General features: G+C 39.7%; 1 protein-coding gene across 3 annotated transcripts in view; it reads left to right on the forward strand.

The window, feature by feature from the left end:
• ADAM23 (ADAM metallopeptidase domain 23) overlaps positions 1-21,245 on the forward strand; it is a 218,689-nt gene that overhangs the window by 137,114 nt on the left and 60,330 nt on the right. For all 3 annotated transcript variants that reach the window (XM_056111569.1, XM_056111568.1, XM_056111570.1), the window contains exons 7-9: positions 5,881-5,953; positions 6,950-7,026; positions 10,913-10,978. In XM_056111569.1, the coding sequence (XP_055967544.1) occupies positions 5,881-5,953; positions 6,950-7,026; positions 10,913-10,978 (216 nt within the window). The remainder of the gene's footprint in view (positions 1-5,880; positions 5,954-6,949; positions 7,027-10,912; positions 10,979-21,245) is intronic.

Genomic DNA, 21,245 nt, shown 5'->3' on the forward strand with positions numbered 1-21,245 from the left:
GTAATAAAATTAATACAGACAAGATATTTCTAAAAGTGTAATTTCTAAGGCAAAATATGTGAATTTGTTAAGATTGTTGATGAAATTGGGCTGGAACGATAGCACAGCGGGTAGGACGTTTGCCTTACACATGGCTGACTGGGTTTGATTCCTCTGCCCCTCTCAAGAGAGCCCGGCAAGCTACCAAGAGTATCTGCCCACACGGCAAAGCCTGGCAAACTACCCATGACGTATTTGATATGCTAAAAACGGTAACAACAAGTCTCACAATGGAGACGTTACTGGTGCCTGCTAGAGCAAATCTGTGAGCAATGGAAGGACAGTGCTACAGTTGATAAAATTGCTATTTTTTCACTAAACTATGATACCAATCTATTACAACCAGTCGTTTCATGAAAATGCTTTTTTCCTTACAACCATAATTAACTATAATTAATTTTGTTAGTATAATTTTGAAATCTTTAATGATTTGATGACCAAGATTTGTATTTGTTTCTCTTTTAATTTGCATTTATAATGATTGTTCAAATACTCAGTATATTCATGTGTTTACTGACCAAATGTGTTTCTTGTAAATTTCATGTCATTGAAGAGACATGACATGTTTATGAGTAGCAAATAAAATTGCTTCTATCTAAACTCAAGCAATTGGATGATGCCACTCTACTTAAAGTTAAAATTGTAGCAAGACATACTTTTTTTTTGCTTTTTTTGGGGGATCACACCCAGCAATGCACAGGGGTCACTCCTGGCTCTACACTCAGGAGTTACTCCTGGCGGTGCTCAGGGAACCATATGGGATGCTGGTAATTGAACCTGGGTTGGCCACGTGCAAGGCAAACGCCCTACCTGCTGTGCTATTTCTCCAGCCCCGCAAGACATACTTTTTATTTATTTTTTTATTTATTTATTTTTTAATATTTTTTTTTATTAGTGAAACACCATGAGGTACAGTGTAGATTTACAATTTTTGTGCTTGGGTTTCGATTATACAATGATCAGATACCCATCCCTCCACCAGTGCCCATTTTCCACCACCATGGATAATGTCCCCCCCACCCCAATCCCCCCATTCCCACCTGCCTCCGTGGCAGGGCAATCCCCTGTGTTCTCTCTCTCCTTTTGGGTGTTGTGGTCTGCAAAAGAGGCATTGAGTGGCAAACATGTTCAGTCCATAGTCTACTTTCGACATGCATCTCCCCTCCTGGGAGGATCCACCAAACACCCTTTATTTGGTGCTCCCTTCTCTAACTGAGCTGCCCTTTCCTCTAGAATGCCCGACTGGCCACTAAGCTATGGAGTAATCCTCCTGGCGCTAATCTCAGCTATTCTTGGGTATTAATCTCATATTTTGTTACTTTATATCCCCCAGATGAATGCAGTCTTTTTATGTCTATCCCTCTCTTTCTGACTCATTTTGCTTAGCATGATACTTTCCATGTTGTACCACTTGTATGTAAATTTCATGACTTCATCCTTTCTAACAGCTACATAGTACTCCATTGTGTAGATTCCTTCCATTGTGAAGGAACTAACCTTCTTAGTTTAAGATAGTCCCATTTATCTATCTCTGTTTTCACTTGCTCGGCCAGTGGCATGGCATCTTTGAAGATACCATTAGCTTCAATGTCATGGAGGCTTTTTCCAACTTTGTCTTCAATGTACCTTATGGTTTCTGGTCTGATGTTGAGGTCTTTAATCCATTTTGATCTTACTTTTGTACATGGTGTTAGGCAGAGTTCTGAGACCATTTTTTGCATGTAGCCGTCCAGTGATGCCAGCACAATTTGTTAAAGAGGCTTTCCTTACTCCACTTCACATTACTTGCACCTTTATCAATGATTAGATGATCATATGATTGAGGGGAGATGTCAGTGTATTCAACCCTGTTCCATTGGTCTGCAGTTCTGCCTTTGTTCCAGTACCATGCTGTTTTGATTATTACTGCTTTGTAGTACAGTTTGAAGTTAGGGAGGTTGATTCCTCCCATTTTCTTTTTCCCAGGAATTGCTTTAGCTATTCGTGGGGGCTTATTGTTCCATATAAATTTCAGGAGTGTTTGCTCCATTTCTTTGAAGAATGTCATGGGTATCTTTATAGGGATTGCATTGAATTTATACAATGCTTTCGGTAGTATTGCCATTTTGACAATGTTAAGTCTCCTGACCCATGAGCAGGGGATATCTTTCCATTTCCTCATGTCCTCTTTTATTTCCTGAAGTAGCATTTTGTAGTTTTCTTTGTACAGGTCCTTTACTTCCTTAGTTAAGCTGATTCCTAGGTACTTGATTTTCTGGGGCACAATTGTGAACGGGATTGTTTTTTTCATGTTCCTTTCTTCTCTCTCACTGTTTGCGTATAGGAAAGCCATGGACTTTTGGGTATTGATTTTATAGCCTGCAACTTTACTATACGAGTCCATTGTTTCTAGGAGTTTTTTGGTGGAGGTTATTGGGTTCTCTAAGTATAGTATCATATCATCTGCGAATAGTGAGAGCTTGATTTCTTCCTTTCCTACCTGAATGCCCTTAATATCTTTTTCTTGCCTAATAGCTATTGCAAGTACTTCCAGTACTATATTGAACAGCAGTGGAGATAGTGGGCATCCTTGTCTCGTCCCTGATCTTAGAGGGAAGGCTCTCAGTTTTTCCCCATTGAGGATGATGCTTGCTGTAGGCTTGTGGTAGATGGATTTTATTATGTTGAGGAAGGTCCCCTCTATACCCATTTTGGCTAGGGTTTTCATCATAAAGGGGTGCTGGATCTTGTCAAATGCTTTCTCTGCATCTATTGATATAATCATATGCTTTTTATCTTTTCTTTTGTTGATATGATGGATTATGTTGATTGATTCCCAAATGTTAAACCATCCTTGCATCCCTGGGATGAATCCTACTTGGTCATGGTATATGATCTTTTTGATGAGTAGTTGGATTCTATTTGCTAGTAGTTTGTTGAGGATCTTTGCATCTGTATTCATCAGGGATATTGGTCTGTAATTCTCTTTCTTTGTGGTATCTCTGTCTGCTTTTGGTATCAGTGTGATATTTGCTTCGTAGAAACTGTTCGGAAGTGTTTTTGATATTTCAATTTCGTGGAAAAGCTAAAAAGAGGATTGGGAGTAAGTCCTCTTTAAAGATTTGGAAGAATTCACTAGTGAATCCATCCGGGCCAGGACTTTGGTGCTTGGGGAGACTTTTTATTACCATTTCAATTTCCTTGATGGTGATAGGTCTGTTCAGGTATTCCAGGTCTTCTTGGTTCAGCCTTGGGAGTCTGTAGGAGTCTAGGAATTTATCCATTTCCTCGAGGTTTTGATGTTCCGTGGCATAAAGCTTCTCAAAGTACTGAGGATCCTTTGAATTTATGTAGTTTCTGTTGTAATGACCCCCTTTTGCTTTCTGATTCGGTTTATTAGGGTTTTCTCTCTCCCTTTCTTTCTGAGTTTTGCTAGAGGCTTATCGATCTTGTTAATTTTCTTGAAGAACCAGCTCTTGGTTTCATTGATCTTTCGGATTGTTTTTTGGGTTTCCATCTCGTTAATCTCTGCTCTGAGTTTTATTATTTCCTTTCTCCTGTTCGGGTTGTGCTCCTTTTTTTGGTCCTTCTCCAAGCTCTTAAACTGTGAGGTTAGGTTACTTATGTGTGCCCGCTCCTCCTTCCTGAGGAATGCTTGTAGAGCTATAAACTTTCCTCTTAACACAGCTTTTGCTGTGTCCCATAAGTTTTGGTAACTCGTGTTCTCATTTTCATTCGTTTCAAGGAATCTTTTGATTTCCTCTTTGATTTCCTGTCTGATCCACTCGTTGTTCAATAGCGCACTGTTTAATTTCCAGGTGTTTGATTTAGTTTTCTGTTTTTGTGTGTGATTTACTTCTAATTTCAGCGCATTATGGTCTGAGAAGATTGTTGATACAATCTCTATCTTCTTAATTTTATGGAGGCATGTTTTGTGGCTCAGCATGTGGTCTATCTTGGAGAATGTTCCATGTACGCTTGAGAAGAGTGTGTATTCAGCTTTTTGTGGATGAAGTGTCCTGTATATATCTACTAAGTCCCTTTCTTCCATTGTTTCCCTCAGATGAAGTATGTCCTTGCTAAGCTTGAGTCTGGTTGATCTATCAAGAGGTGACAAAGCGGTGTTGAAGTCTCCCACTAGTATTGTGTTGCTATTGATGTCTTTTTCCAAATCTATGAGTAGTTGTTTTAAGTACTTTGCTGGTCTCTCATTAGGTGCATATACATTTATTATTGTAAGTTCTTCCTGTTGTACAGATCCTTTGATCAATAAGAAATGGCCTTCACTGTCTCTTATGACCTTCACTCTGAAATCGATGTGGTCTGATATTAGGATGGCTACCCCAGCTTTTTTATGGGAGCTGTTTGCCTGTAGGATTGCTTTCCAGCCTTTGACTCTGAGTCTGTGTTTGCTTTGACTATTGAGATGTGTTTCTTGCAGGCAGCAGAATGTTGGGTTCAATTTTCTAATCCATCCTGCCACTCTAAGTCTTTTAATTGGTGCGTTTAGCCCATTGACATTGAGAGAGATTATTGTTATGGGATTTTGTCCCATTGTTCTGTTGAAATTTGGTGTATTTGAGGGGCCTTTCTTGCCTTAAAGTAGCCCATTTAGTTGTTCTTGTAACCATGGTTTTGAGTCTATGAAGTTCCTGATCTGTTGTTTTTCTGTGAAACTGTGTGTTGTTCCTTCTATTATGAATGAGAGTCTCGCTGGGTAAAGTATTTTTGGGGAGGCATTTATTTCATTGAGTTTTTTCACTATGTCCCACCACTGTTTTCGGGCCATGAGGGTTTCATCAGAAAAATCAGCTGTGAATTTTAAGGATGCTCCTTTGTAAGAGATTTCTTTCTTTGATCTTGCTGCTTTCAGAATTTTGTCTCTGTCTAAGGTTTTGGTCATTTTGATCAGAATGTCTTTTCTGGAGAGTCTCTGAACTTCATCTTCGAGCTCACTGATTCTGTTCTCAGCAGCTCTTACTCTGCTGCTGAGGCCTTCCACTGAGTTTTTCAATTCGTCTACGAGATTTTTCAGGTCTGACATTTCCGATTGCATTTTCCTCATTTCTGCCTTCAAATCCTCTTGTCTTCTATTGGCGTTGCTTTCCATTGTTTCTTTTAGTTCCCTAAGCATCCTAAGTAGCTCCCTTCTGAATTCCTTGTCAGAGAGGTTGTCTAACACTACAGTACTGTTGGTGTCATCTGGGCTAGACTCTTCAATAAGAAAGTTTGGTGGGCTTTTGCATTGCTTTACCATTGTGACAAGTGTGGTTTAGTCCTTCACGTTCACTGTTACTATTCTGCTTGATATGCAGTGTGAGTTAAGATAGCCTTATGAGTTATTGGCTATTGTGTTTCTAGTGGCAGAGCTAAACTAGAGAAGTTTCCATCTAAGAAGGTACCTTATGGTTCCTATGGCATATGTAGTGGGAAAATATTTCGCGGCTGCTAATGCGGCCGCGGCTCCAGAAAGAGTCCCTGGGACTGGGCGAGGAGTTGGGAACGTCTCCTCGTTGGAATAGGAGCCGTTCAGCTTTGTTGCCCAGAGCTGGGCCTCCGTGCCCATCCCGCGCAGATCAGAGGGGAAAAACGGCTTTCTAGGAGATGGGGCTAGCTGTGCATGCCTAGAGAGGGTCCCACGCCCTTGGGGGCGGGCTGTACCTGGTTGGAATAGGAGCCGTTCAGCTTTGTTGCCCAGAGCTGGGCCTCCATGCCCATCCCCCATACTTTTTATTTTTATTTTACCAAAATATTTGTAGGCACATGTTCCCATTTTAAGATGGACGTTAAAGTAAGTCCTAGGACTTTTCTATTGAGGCTTTATTACATCTTGAGTTCTAATTTCCTTTATTTTTGTTTCAGAAAAGTACAGGTCGGCCACATATTATCCAGAAAATGTTGGCAGGACAATACTCTAAGCAGATGAAAAATCTCAGTAAGTTTTCTTTAAAATGCTTATCCTGCTTTATGTTGTAGGAGTGGCTTGGTAGAACTTGATGAGCATGCAGGTTCATGTTCATATTCAGGTTCATGTCTGCTCAGCGTGGAGTCGGTGAGAACTGTGGGTGGGATAGTTCATTTAATGGAAGCTTTCATTTAATAGGATGGCACAGTCATTTCCTATGGAAAACTGAAATCTGAAGCCCAGGAGAGTGAGTGTGACCGAATGTATCAGATTCACAAAGAGGTTCAGCCTTGATAGTTCACTATTGGCTTTTTTGGTTTTGTTTTCTTTTCTTTTATTTTATTTTCCCTTTGGATCACACCCTGAGATGCTCAGGGATTACTCCTGGCTCTGCACAGAGGAATCTCTCCTGGTGGTGCTCAGGGGACCATATGAAATGGTGGGGATTGAACCTGGGTCAGTCATATGCAAGGCAAATACCCTACCTGCTGTACTATTGCTCTGGCCCCAGTTCACTGTTTTTTTAACTTGAGTACTGTCTCTCTCTCAAGCTCTAGTTTCCAGGCATCCTAACCATGTTCATTTTGACTCCTGAAGCATGTCATACTGCCTTAGTATATTAATGCCAAACTTATATGTAAAAGCTTCTGCTGTGTTATTCTAAAGTCTAAAATAAATTAACCATGGAATACTCTGAAATATTGGGGTTCCAATGATTTTCAGTCAAGTATTTTCTTATATCTTAAATAGATCATTTTGTTTTAATATCATTTGGAAGAAAATTTGAATTGCCTCTGTGATCATCAGGATGTGAAATGATTAGTTGACTTTGGTTTCCACCTGAGATTATTTTGATTTTGAGATGATGTATATTCTCTGCACAACCATTTCTTCATCTATTATTTTAAAAGTTTTAAACATTTTAAACATTTCTATTATTTTAAAAGTTTTAAACATTTAAACATTTCTATATTCCTATAGAAATGCAGCCAATGATCAATTTTGGTACTCTTCTTTTTAATACAGGCATGGAAAGCAGTGACCAGTGGCCCTTTCTGTCAGAACTACAGTGGTTGAAAAGGAGAAAGAAGAGAGCAGTGAATGTGAGTGTGGCATTGAGCCACAGGTGGGGCCATCTCATTTAGATAAAACAAGTGCCCGTCACAACACCATATTGAAGTCCACCCCTCGACTGCTTAGTTTTGGGTGTTTCTCTCTGTGCAAACAAAACACCAAATAGGAAAGCCCAATAACTGATTGCCTTTTTTTTTACTTTTGGGGTCACACTTGGCAATGCACAGGGGTTACTCCTGGCTTTGCACTCAGGAATTACTCCTGGTGGTGCTCAAAGGACCACATGGGATGCCCGGAATCGAACCTGGGTTGGCCGCATGCAAGGCAAACAGCCTACCCACTGTACTGTATCACTTCAACCCCAGCTGATTGCCTTTTTTTAATTGCATATTAGTAGTATAAATGCATCACTGTGTTCTGTGAACACTGAGTTCAAAGAAGAAATATATTGGTTTTTTTTTGGTTTTGTATAGTATTTAAATGGACATTGCAGTACATTTTTTCTTTTCTTTCTTTCTTTTTTTTTTTTTGTCTACTCAAAGTACAGCAGACTTTTCCCAATTTCTTAATGGATTATATAAGATATAGACTTTCTGCTAACAAAAAAGAGGGGGAGGAGTAAGGTTTTGAAATTTTGGCTTATCACACTTATTTGTATTTCTTTAAGAGTCTGAACTCTATTCTAACAGACCTCAAAATAATGTGTTTTCTAAACAGAATGAATCTCTTTGACCATTGGTGTCATAACAATTATTAAATAAGAATCATGTGATCATATAATTAACCGCTGTCCTATAGTTCTTATGTATTGATGAATGTATAGGTCTTTGAGACTGAAATTATATTCCTCGTCTGTTTTATAATAGATTAGAAAGCTGTAATGATGGGAACTGTTTAGTAATTACATGGTGAATGCTATGTAACTGAGAATTAATTCCACAGCATATAGATTAACATGGTAATTTACTAGATAACTTAATGGGTAATTATACTGGAAATTGCACATTTTAGATGTTTTGCTAAATGTATTTTTGTGTGCAAGAAAGAATTAGACTACAGACACCAAAATCTTAGTTACGTGTTAAATTATCCTCTTTCATGAATCTGGCTTTGTATTATTACAGTGATTATAGATACTCGTGTGTGTGTGTGTGTGTGTGTGTGTGTGTGTGTGTGTGTTACTTAGAGGTTTCATTTTTCTTTCTCTTGAAGATGTAACAATTTTTGTGAAAATTATGACATTTCACTTTACTATGCCACTAGAAAATATAAACTGATAACTGATCAGTGATTGCATAAATATAGAAAAAAGAAGCGATAGCACAGCGGATAGGGCGTTTGCCTTGCACGCAGCCAACATGGCCGACCTGAGTTCGATTCCTCCGCCCCTCTCGGAGAGCCCGGCAAGCTACCGAGAGTATTCGATATGCCAGACACAGTAACAACAAAGACTCCAATGGAGACGTTACTGGGCCCGCTCAAGCAAATCGATGATCAACGGGAGGGCCTTTACTTTTTACTTTACTCTAAAAAGAAATAAAAGTCCAAGTGATTGCCAAGATTCGTAGTTCTTGCTCTCAAGGATTATCAGTAATAATCAAAATTTAGACTGTAGTAATTGTCAATTGTCAGTGTTTCTCCAAGAAGTTGTATAGCTAGGAGTTTGTATCTTTTTATCAGAATTTTACTCCACTGAGTTAACATTTCTATTTGACTACTTTGATAACTGTTCCAGATATCCTGTGTTATTCTAATTAACTATTTTAGTGAGGGTTTTTTCGTAGTGAAGTGTTTTTTGTTCTTGTTTTTTTTTTATTGTTATTATGTAGGAGTACTGCTATTTATTCAGCCACTGATTAGCTGATTGAATTGGGCATGAACTCCACCTTCTTTTTTTCATTTTTTATAATATTATTTATTGAATCACCATGAGAGCAGTTACAAAGCTTTTGGGTTTAAGTCTCGGTCATACAATGAAACACCCGTAACTTCACCTGTGCCCAGTGCCCATTCTCCACCACCAAAAACCTCAGTATACCCCCATCCCACGTCCTCCCCCTACTTGTGGGGCAGATGATTTCCACGTTATTCTCTATTTTGATTACATTCAGTATTTTGACACCAGACTCACCATTTTAATTTGGGATTTTACCCCAACACTCAGATCTGCCGAAAAGGCAACAGTAGACAATTTGTTTTCTATTGCTGGTTATGAATAACATATGATGTCACACGGTTGCAGTAGTGGCCTTGCGATTTTGAAATTCCAAAATTTTAACAATTAAATCTTGTGGGATTTCTGCCAAAACCTGCTGGGTTACAAGATTTGTTCCTGAGTCTCTTGGATCATGGCCCTTAAGCAGCTTGATCCGGAACCAGAGAGGCCGTTCATGGGCGGTGACTCGGTGTCTTGTTGGGGTGAGGAGGAAAGGGCTGGCTCCACGCCCATCCCATGAGGTTCCACATGTCTTGTCACTGAGGGCCCAAACCTGACTCTCCAGTGGCCTCTGGAGGATGGTGGCCACCAGGCTGCGAGGGGGAACAGGCCAAGGCACAAAACCTATTCCTACCTGGGGTGGCCCGGCGCTGGTAACCTATTTTAGGGTCAGGATGCATTTCTGACAAAAGCCGTTGGGTTTTGAGATTTGTTTCTGCGTCTCTGGGATCATGGCCGCTAAGCAGTTCGATCAGGAACCAGAGAGGCCATGCCTCCAATTATATAGCTGAGCCGGAGATGGTTTGTGGGTGTGTCTCCCACATACCTCACTTTTGGCTGTTTATTTTCTTGGTAAACTTTGCCCCAAGTTTTTGGGGTCTGGCCAAAGGCACAGCAGCAATTTGGGGGTATCTGGAAGTCTGAAGGTGCCATCAGGCTGCTGATGCACTCGCCTCACAGTTACAGATTGACGTGCTGGTGGCACTATACCCCCATCGTAGTGAAGTTTTAAGTAAATTGTAATGCTTTTTAAAAGTTACATGTTAGTGCCAAAGAGATTTAGAAGATTTGTTTATCTTAGAATTATGCCATATATTTTTTTCTTTAGAACATTTAAAATATAAAATATGAAATCAGTCTGGGCTATTCTCCATTTTTCTAATTTTAATTTTTCATTGACTAATCATTTATTTACTGTAGTATGGGATGTGAGGAGGTGTTGCTTCACATTTAAACGTTAAGCAGGGTTGTCCTTTATTAAATACACATTTTAATGATAATATTGCTTTTCTAAACATTTTAATGTTTACCCATGTTTTTTTGGGCTGGAGCAATAGCACAGCAGTAGGGTGTTCGCCTTACAAGCAGCCAACATGGCCGACCCGAGTTCGATTCCTCCGCCCCTCTCGGAGAGCCCGGCAAGCTACCGAGAGTATCTCGCCCGCACGGCAGAGCCTGGCAAGCTCCCCGTGACGTATTCGATATGCCAGACACAGTAACAACAAAGTCTCCAATGGAGACGTTACTGGGCCCGCTCGAGCAAATCGACGATCAACGGGAGGGCCTTTACCTTTACCTTTACCTTTACCCATGTTTTTATTGTAACCTTTTTCTACTTCACTCACCAAATTTCTTCCAGAATATTTGTTAAGAGTCAGTAAAGAATCATCCTGTGAATGCCCTGCCACAAAGGTGGGGTAGGGTGAGGGGGATGGGGAGGGGAGGTGGGAGGGCTACTGGGATCATTGGTGGTGGAGAATGGGCACTGGTGGAGGGATGGGAACTAGATCATTGTATAACTGAAACCCAAGCACGAAAGTTTGTACATATACAACTGTACATCATGGTGCTTCACTAATAAAATAATAATAATAAAAAGAATCATCCTGAAACTCAAAATCTGTCCACATCGTCACAGTCAACATCGAAGATAATGTGAATAAACCACCATTATGACCATATATTTTTATTTTCCATAGCCATCTCGTGGTGTATTTGAAGAAATGAAATATTTGGAACTTATGATTGTAAATGATCACAAAATGGTAAGAAATGGATTTTAGACATAACTGCTTAGTTAAGAATATTTCACTTTTTGTTTAATTATCATTTGTTCTTATTAATACTAAGATATTTACATGATTAATTGGGTAAAGTAACAAATAAAACTTGATTTATTTAATAGTGCTTTGAAACACTGTGCTTTTCATAATTTTCACAACTATTAATTTTCTTCTAATGCTAATTGTAATGAATGCATTTAACTCTTTGGTATCTTTTCCTGATCTTCATTTGAAACTCTCATTCTCTGCTTTTCTTCCTCTATATATCTGGTCACTACCTAATAGGTTTAATCCATGTCAAAAACAATTAACATGTTATTGTTAATTTATTCTACCAGTTATTATCTGTGGTTGATATAACTATAGAAGATTAGAAAATATAAGTAAAGGAAATCCAAAGGAATTATATGAACAGATGATTTCTCTTCCTTAATATTCAAAAAAAAATCTCTGAAAAAATATTAAAAAAATAACCAGCTACTTCTGTCAGAATAAAATTGATTCAATGTGTCCTTTCAATGAAAGATATGTGAAAAACAATTATTGTCTTCCCCTGACTCTCATTAAGAGTGGAAACATTTAAAAGTATACTGTTTTCTCATAAATATCTTGGCTGAATCTTTGAGCGTGTGAAGAGTTTTGGCCAGCCAACTGTTTGCTAGGAAACCCAATACTTGTGTGCTAGCAAATGCGTACTAGCCAGTTCTCTGAAAAGAACTCTTGGTTTATGATGTTTTCTAACATGTGGTGTGAATCCTCAACCTCGCAAAGTTAGGTCACTCAGTAAGAAGCTGGTATCCAGTTGCATCTCAAGGCTGGTAGGAACTATGCTTCTCAAACTGTTTTTGGCTTCTTCTAATTATACAATGCAATTCCAAAAGTTGCATTACTTAAAACTTATCGTAATTGCTTTTATGAAAACAGAGTTATATATTTTGGAAAGATTTATAAAGATAAGTTTTTAAGATGGACCAGAGCTATAGTGCAGCAAGTAGGGCACTTTCCTTGCACAAGGTCAATCCAGGTTCAGTCTCTGGCACCCTGTATTGTCCCCCAAGCCTGCCAGGAGTGATCTTTGAGCACAAAGCCAAGAGTAAGCCCAGAGCACCACTGGGTATGGCTCAAAAACCAAGAAAAGAAAAAGAATCTTTTAAGAAGTGCTTAATAGGTAGGTATGAGTAAAATACTTGTAAAAGTTTGCAACAAAAATTTATAAAGTTTTGAAAATATCTTTAAGTTCAAGTTTTAAACAAGATCACAGTAGATTCATAGATGACGGGATAAATTTGTGTTTCTCAGAAAAATGATAATGTGACCTTCTATTCAGTAACTACTCAGAAAAACCTCAGTATCGTGTCGTTTTTAAAATAGTTACTTAATTTATATTTAAATTTTTACTTGTATATCTACTTCTACAAATGTTTTCTATTATCAAGCACCAGCTTAGTCATGTTGAATATTATTTAGTAGAATACTCAGTGTTCTTTTCCTTCTAGATTTTTTTCCCTTTAGCTAGTAATTTTTAAATGTATTTCCTGAGATATATTGGTAGAAGCAGAATTTATCAAGACTGCATACAGTTTAGAAGTGCCCTTCCTAGTGGAAGGAAATCCAAATGATGTCAGTGGGCCCACAGGTGGCTCATGTGAAGTGGGGAGGAGAAAAATGGTCACTTTTTATAGATCTGCCTCTGCCACCCTGGACTCAGATTTAATGGACTCTTGTCTCACCTCACAGAAGGGAATTTCAGGAGTAGACAGGCAATGAAGTTACACAGTTTTTATTTGGAGGTTTTGAAGGGAAGGAGGGAGAGAAAGCGGGAGAGAGTGGAGAGTCAAGTGCTCAGGAGAGAACCCAGGCTTCTCCAAGGGCAAAAGAGAGCCCCTACACACATCCCAGCATTAGACATGAAAGTATACATATTAAGAGGGAGATGCGGGTGACACATGTGTTCCGGCACCACATGTGCTTGGCCACTTGGGCCCAAGTAGCACGTGGGCTCAGGCAGCAGATATGCACCCTTTCTTTATTCAAGGTGGCTTTTGGGGTTTCTCCAAATCTGCCTCCACGTGGGGCTTCTACCTAGGTCAAGGAGGTTGTCAAGGGGGTAGAGTTGGGAGTGGTAATGGTCTTCTTTGAAATTTCTTTTGTGAACTTTTGTTCCTGCTGGAGCTTCTGTCGGAGGGGTGTCCAACTTCCTCAGCATCTGTTACGGCACTGGCCACTGTTCTCTGCAAGGTCAGGGCTCTTACTTCCCAGGAAATTTACTGCCATTGCCTTGGGCGGGGGCCTTCCCTATCTGCCTGCCCATATCACAATATATAGGCAACACATGTAGATAAAAATTAAGAGTTAAATAATATCCCTCTGATTTCTGAGGAATATTAAGTTACTTGAAACCTCAAACTGATTCTTTCATCCAAATTATTTGGTTGATTGGCACATTGAAATTTTCCCTCAGTTACTTTCTAATCCTTAGCATTGTAGTGTGTTGTGAAATTATGGCATTAGAAACCTAAAGTTCTTTCAACATTCAATTTGCAAGTACTTTTAAAGAAGTGGAAATAATAAATATGTGCACATGCCTTTCATTTCACAAGTGGCACCCATATATCGCTGGTCATTGATAGAATTACTTCTCAAACCCATGACTTGTGAATCAGAATGTTGGAAGGTACATGAAACAGAGCAGATCTAGAGTGAGGATCCCAAGAAGGAAACTTGATATGTTTTTAAACATTATATCATTTTAATTTAGTTTAAGTTTATTTTTCAGTCTTTTAAATAGGAAGAGTTTGTTATGTTTTTGCCTTATGAATAATAAAATAGCACTTTAAGATGCTATTTTTAATATGAAAATTAGACTGAATAGTCTGTGCTGTAAACTTACTGAGGCTATTGAATCTTCTACAGGCAAAATTTGGTAACTCCTATTATTATTATTATTATTATTATTATTATTAAAATGAGAGCTAAGCATATATTTATATCCATTTATCTTTGAAGTTAGAAAAAAGTACTCTAATTGCACAAATAAAGTAGGAGTGAATGCACATTAAAAATGCAAAAGAAAAAGGAAAGATTTGGGCCTGGGGATGTAACTCAGTAGTGTGAGACCCTGGGTTTTATTCCCTAGCTCAGAAAAACAACCAAACCAATCACGTTTAAGTCTTGAATGATAATAAAACTTAACATACAAAGCTAGCAATTACCAGTGAAGATTTTTCACTTTCATAAAGTGTTCCATCTGGTCTCATACACTCTGTGTGTATTTTTACTTTAAGGTATTTGATCATTGTATAATTGAAACCCAAGCACAAAAATTTGTAAGTCTACAACTGTACCTCATGGTGTTTCAATATTAAAAATTAAATTAAAAAAAAGATAGCATTACAGAGGGGCTAGAGTAATAGTACAGCCGATAGGGTGCTTGCCTTGCATGCAGCCAACCCAGGTTCGATTCCCAGCATCTCATATGGTCCCCCAAGCACTGCCAGGAGTACTTCATGAGTGCAAAGCCCAGAATAACTCCTGAGTATCACCAGGTAGGACCCAAAAAAGGAAAAAAAGAAAAAGACAGTATTATAGAGCTTGTAGTATAGTGGGTAAGGTGCAAGCCTTGCGTGAGGCCCAGTTCAATTCCCAGCACCACTTACATTCTGCTGAGCACAGCTAGGAGTGAACCCTGAGTACAGAACAGGCAGTAGTCCCTGGGTGTTGCTGGGGATGGCCCTAATCTCTGCCCCAACACACATACACACACAGACACACACAGACACACACACCAGTATTATGTAAGAGTTCCAAATAAGTGTGTCATTTTGCTAAGAATACTTTGTTTTATATTCCGTGAAATTAGTTTTCTTTTAAGAGGAGTTAAAGTTGTGCTTTCTATGTTGCCATAGAGAAGCTGTAAGATGGATTATGGATCAGAGTACTGACATTCACAGGTTAAAAGTAAAACTCTACTAGAGTAACCAACATCTGTTGTTTTGAATCTGGAGATTGGATATGAGGTTGTAGTATGATCATTCTACCAAGTACTTCTCTTTTGCTTTCTGTGCTAGATACACAAATAGTTCTCTCAACCCTTGGGTTGAAAAATCAAGTTCTAATTTTTTTTGGTTCAAAATGCAAATTACTTAAAGACTGTATATGTTGAGGAAGGAATAGCAAATTTGCCACTTTAAATGTAAATGATCTTTAGTGATCAGATAAAGTCAAAGTAAGTTTTATCGTAAATGAATAGCATACACTTTTCCTTGAATGCAAAATTAGATCCCATTCATGCAGGAAATAGAAATATTTCCCTGACATTTGCATTCAGGCTTTCCTCTTTAATTCAGAGTAACCTAATATTGGCTTCCTGAAAAATGCAGATAACCTTATTTTGAACAAGCATCGCATATCAGTGGCTTTCCATTAGAAAAGAAAAATCACTCAATTTTGTAGAAGTCACCTTAGTAACTAGCTGATAGAACTTAATTTGTGAACCAAGTATAGCCAAGATGAGGGGCCAAAAACAGTGCTCTGAGCTGTTGGCACTAAATATAAATGTTAAAGACCTGTTCTAATAAAAATGGAGATATTTTAAAGTGCACAAAAGCATATGTTCTACTTCCATTTTTCTATATATTTATGACTAAGTCAGTAAGTGAAAATATGGAGTTGTTCAAATATTTTTCAATTTAAACATTTTGTATGGGGCACTCCAAGTGGTGCTTGGGGATTACTCCAGGCTCTGTGCTCGGGGATTATTCCTGACAGGGCTCAGGGAACATGGAATGTGGGGGCTTAACCCTGAATCAACCAGGTTCCAGGCAAGCTTTCTGCCTGATGTTCTATCACTCTCACAAACACCTTTATGTTTGTTTGTTTGTTTGTTTGTTTAAAAGAATTTAAAGACTCCCTAACAGAATGGGAGACTAACACCCAAGAGAAGTAGAGATAAGAATAAGGAGGTCTGGTCCACGGCTTGGAAACCAGCCTCACATACTGGGGGAAAAGGCAGCTCAGATAGGGAAAGGAACACCTAGTAAAGGATGTTGGGAGGACCCATTCAGGTTGAAAGATGCATACCAAAAGTAGACTATAGACCAAACACAATGGCCACTCAATACCTCTATTGCAAACCACAACACCCAAAAGGAGAGAGAACAAAAGGGAATGCCCTGCCGCTGAGGTGGGGTGGGGTGGCGGTGGGGGTGGGGGTGGGGGATACTGGGAAAATTGGTGGAGGAGAATGGGCACTGGTATAAGGATGGGTAAATGATCATTGTATGACTAAAATGCAAACACAAAAGTTCATAAGTTTATAACTGTACCTCACGGTGATTCACGAATAGAAAAAATAAAATAGAAATAAATGGACAAAAACATTTGATGTATTTTAACAACAACAACAAAAAAATTAAAGACTTCTTAAGTGAAGTTAGTCAGAAAGAGAAAAACAAATATAGGATGATCTCACTAATATGGTCTATTAAGAAGTAAAACAAGGGAAGAGGTGATGTCCGGTCAAACAAGCCTGAAGCTGGCCACAGATCTAATGTTACCAGGTGAAGGGAGTCGGCTGAACGGGTCCAGTGGATGCAGCCAGGCACTTGATCACTCTTGTAGATCAAAATAAAACCTCAATTTAAAAAAAAATGTTAAGTGCTGTCTTTTAGATGTACCTCACAATTTATGAGTTCTCATTAATGATCATACTTTACTAGGAATGCACATAAACCATTTTCTAGGAATTGTTAACCAATTTGTCTCCTACCTCAACCTAAATGAAATAGGCTTTCAATACCATCTGTTCTCTGGAAACATGGTCCTCTGTCCCTGTTCACATTTATGAAAAGAAGATAGAAAGCCATCTCCCACGGCTCTGGGGAGCCGCCTGTTGGCCATAAAATTTCAGGAATCCAGGGGCTCCGGTGAGTGGAGTCTTGTGGGAACAAGTCTTATTCTCAGGGGTCTGGTTTCTCTTTTTGTTGTTGTTTTTGGTTTGGGGGCCACACTCGGCAATGCTCAGTGGTTATTCCTGGCTCTGTGTTCAGGAATTACTCCTGGCAGTGCTCGGGAGACCATATGGGATAACTGGAATCGAACTCTGGTTTGCTGTGTGCAAGGCAAGTGCCCTACCCATTGTACTATCTCTCCCACCCCCAGGGATCTACTCTTATTTGCACTTCCAGTCCCAGCAACACAGTGGATGACTTTTTCCTTTTTGAACTACTGTTTTCATCTCATGGTTGACACAACAGCTTTCTCAGCTCTCCTGCCAATTCTGATTGGTCTCTCACATCCGATGTGTAGAAGCTGGCAGGGGATGGGCAGTGTCCAATAGCTTGGTTCAGGGTTATCATTTCTTTCTGACTCTCCTCCTAAGGTTCCAGCCTCAAATCTTAAGAACCATCCCATGATTTCAAACCCATCATCCTCTGCAGCACCTGGTGAGCAGAGTTGAAGTAGAGTCTCCAAGGAGAGTTAAAGAAATGAGATCAACAGAATAAAAAAGAGAGCCTGGGGTCTAGAGGCTCACAGCGCCATGGACAGAATGCCTGGCTGCCCTTTGCATTCAATATTTATTTCTTAGAGCTAGGAAAACATTGCACAAAAAGAGGGAAAATGTTCTTCCTTCCATCAGTTCCCTATTTGCTAATCTAACCTGCTTGAACTCTGCATGTCCAAGAGTTTACACTGTGGGACAAATGTTTTCTTTTGGAGATGTGGGGTGGGGAGTTTAGCTTAATGGGTACATTTGGTGGTAGAAAACACTGAGACAAAGCAGTCATAGGACAACCCCCTCTCCGTTCCCTTAGTAAATTTCTACCTGAGTGCCGCATTTTAGATTTCAGGGGTCCCATGCTCTCCCCCCATCTTCCCTTTCCCTTAGTCTGTCTTAACCCTTGTTCCCAACAATCCTCCATATCTTCAGCCTCCTGAGTTCCACTTGTATAACTGCTTATGTGGCACCCATATTTCATTATATCAAATAGGCATTGCGCCTTTAACATTTCTTCTATGTTTGCGGGTTGGGGGATAATCCCAAATAATGCTCAAGGGGCCTGGAGCAACTCGTAGTCCTGCTGGCCGCACTGGGCTGGATGCTTTGATGCTCTAGCCCAGTGGTATGGGGGCAGGGGGACACCAGGTCTCCAGGCAGCAGCACTATGGTGGAGGCTGGTGCTCAGGGGCCAGTAGTTCTGAAATCTTCAGGGCCTTTACACGTCTGCACTTGCATGTTCCAGCCTTCCGAGTTCTCTCCCAGCTCCTGGACTTCTGGCATTGCTAAATTAATACTCTTATTTCTTGAGTCCCAAACTTCTCTCCCCCTAGGGGTTCTCATATTTTAAGTGGCACTGACATCTCTCAGCTATTCAGCTGCAAAATCTAGAGAACCTCTTTAGTATTCTCTTTGCTCACCTTTTATCCCCTCCTCACCCACCACTCACCATCAGCAAGTCTTGGTAGGGTATCTTTGGGCGGGTGGGAAGATGGAGGCTGTCTGGTGGCACCCAGGTGCTATTCTTTTCTTTTTTTTTTTCCAATGGAATCCTGGGGAGTTATTAGGTGCTATTCTTGTCTTTGTCCTTGGGGGCTCTAATCCTTGCAGTGCTTGAGGACCATGCAGTGCAGCAATCTAAATCAGACCAGACCCCCTCTGTGCCAAGCATACACTCACACATTTGAGTTATTTCCTGGGCATGCCTTAAACCTGCCTGGTTCTCTGTGGCTGCCCACCCTATATTGTCTTCTTTCAACAAGTCTTCTTTATTTCTCAGTCCTCTCCAAGTCACTCACCTCACCAAAAAAAAGAGAATTTTTTTCTTTTTGGGTAACACTTGGTGATACACAGGGGTTACTCCTGGCTTTGCACTCAGGAATTACTCCTGGGGGTGCTCAGGGGACCATATGGGATGCTGGGAATCGAACCCAGGTCGACCGCATGCAAGGCAAACTCTCTACCTGTTGTACTATCATTCCAGCCCAGAGATTTTTTTAAAAGCAATCAGTCTTATAAATTATAAATTAAAAAATAAATGAAAAATTGACCACATTTTGGCCAATTTTTTAAAAAACTTCATTTTACTAATTTTTCAAAAACTTGCACTTCATATTTTCTGTTAATCATTAGACTATCCAGAAGTCTCTTAAAAGAACAAATAGAAATTCAGAAGCAAAATAAAATTTATGTTAGTGGGTATGTGTAATGCTTTACATGAGATGCCAGTAATGTTTTTCCCTTTCCTTTTTTTTTTTGAATGAAAATGCCTCTTAATGCCATGCTTCTTAATGTCAAGACTGTTCCAAGTATATAATTGAGTTAGTCCCTTCACTGTTTTGTACAACTTTTACCTTTGTCTGGGTCCAATATATTTCTGTCACCTTCAAGACACTTAATGTTGACACCTACTGCCTTTTTTGTGGTACCAGACACGAAACCAGGGCCTCATACGTGCAGGGTACACATGCTTCCTATGAATCACATATCTGGTTCATTTCTTAAAGATACATTAAAAAATGTTCAACTTGTGGAATTTTCTGGGCAACTAAAGATGCTGGATGATGTTTTTTTAAATGCTGAGTTTTTTAAAGTCTGTTAAAATGCCTGAAATGTTTTAGGTTGATATGATGTTTTATGATCTAGTTATAGCATATATTGAAATTTTATTCTGTGGGCAGGAGCGATAGCACAGCGGGTAGGGCGTTCGCCTTACAAGCGGCCAACATGGCCGACCCGAGTTCGATTCCTCCGCCCCTCTCGGAGAGCCCGGCAAGCTACCGAGAGTATTCGATATGCCAGACACAGTAACAACAAAGTCTCCAATGGAGACGTTACTGGGCCCGCTCGAGCAAATCGACGATCAACGGGAGGGCCTTTACCTTTACCTTTACCTTATTCTGAAAGAAGACAGGGCTAGAGAGACAGTTCAGGGGTTAAGGCCTTGCATGTGACTGACCCTCATTTGATTTCTAATGCTGCATATGATATCCTAAGCTAAAGCTAGAAATAGATCCTGGGTACCCCTGGGTGTGATTCAACTCCGCCCACCCCCACACAAAAGTTAAAAGTCTTGTTTTTATTTGGGGGTCACAACCAACAGTTCTCCAGGCTTACTCCTGGCTCTGTGCTCAGGGATCACTTGTGAAGGGGCTGGGAGGCTCATATGCGGTGCAAGGGATCAAACTCGAGTCAGCATGTTCAGGGCTTATGCCCTGCCTGCTGTACTATCTCTCCAGACCCTGAAAACAGTCTTGGTAAGGTTTATGTATCAACGCCAGTGTGATTCACACTGCTAGCAACAATAGGTGTGAGTAATAGTACCTGAGTCAGGGTTACTAAGAGAAATCACCACATACTGGAACTTATCAACAAAAATCATTTATCCTGCTTCTACAGGTGGAAAAACCCAAGAGCAGGGCTCAAGCATGGATGTATTCTGTCAGGGGTTCTCTCCCTGCTCATAAGCAACACTTTCTCAGTCCTCACAGGAGAGATGGTTCTCAGGTTCTCTGCAGACCCTCTTTTATAACATGCTAATACCATTTCTGAGGGCTCCAGCTAATTGTCGAAGCTCTCACCAAACTCCCTGTATCCCAGTGTCATCGTTACTGGGCTTATGATTTCAACATATACATATCAGGGGTACACAAACATTCAGACCAGTGGTTATAAATCAATGGATGTTACCGACGACAATGGCACATCTATTATGGATCATCATAATGGATGACTGCTTAGTGTTATAAATATCATGATCGGTATATAAACAGGAAGACATTGTTTAATAACATGATAGCAGAGAGGAAGAAGCAATAAAGTGACTATATATTAAGTATAAAATTGGACAGGAAGAAAAGAGAAATGTCAGTGTAGAAATATATTCAATTTTTATAAAAGACATATTATCCAGTGCTTATACTTAAAGAATTTGAAGATTTATGGTGCGGGACTGAGGAAGATAGTTCAGCAGTCTAGTATATCAGGAGAAATTCCCGAGTGTAAAGCCAGGAGTAAGTCCTTGAGCATCACTGGGTATGGCCCCCAAGCCAGCAAACAAAGAACAACAACAAAAACATTTATGGTGCAAATCTGATTTCTCAGTTTTACTTTTTACTCAGTTCTAAAAATAATGATAACACATGGGTTAGCAGAGGGTGTGATCCCCATTATTAAGACTACTTTCTTTTTTTTAAAGACTACTTTTCATGGAGTTCATGCCCAATTCAATCAGCTAATCAGTGGCTGAATAAA

This window comes from Sorex fumeus, unplaced genomic scaffold (genome assembly GCF_029834395.1).
Source record: "Sorex fumeus unplaced genomic scaffold, SorFum_2.1 ptg000014l, whole genome shotgun sequence".
NCBI lineage: Eukaryota > Metazoa > Chordata > Mammalia > Eulipotyphla > Soricidae > Sorex > Sorex fumeus.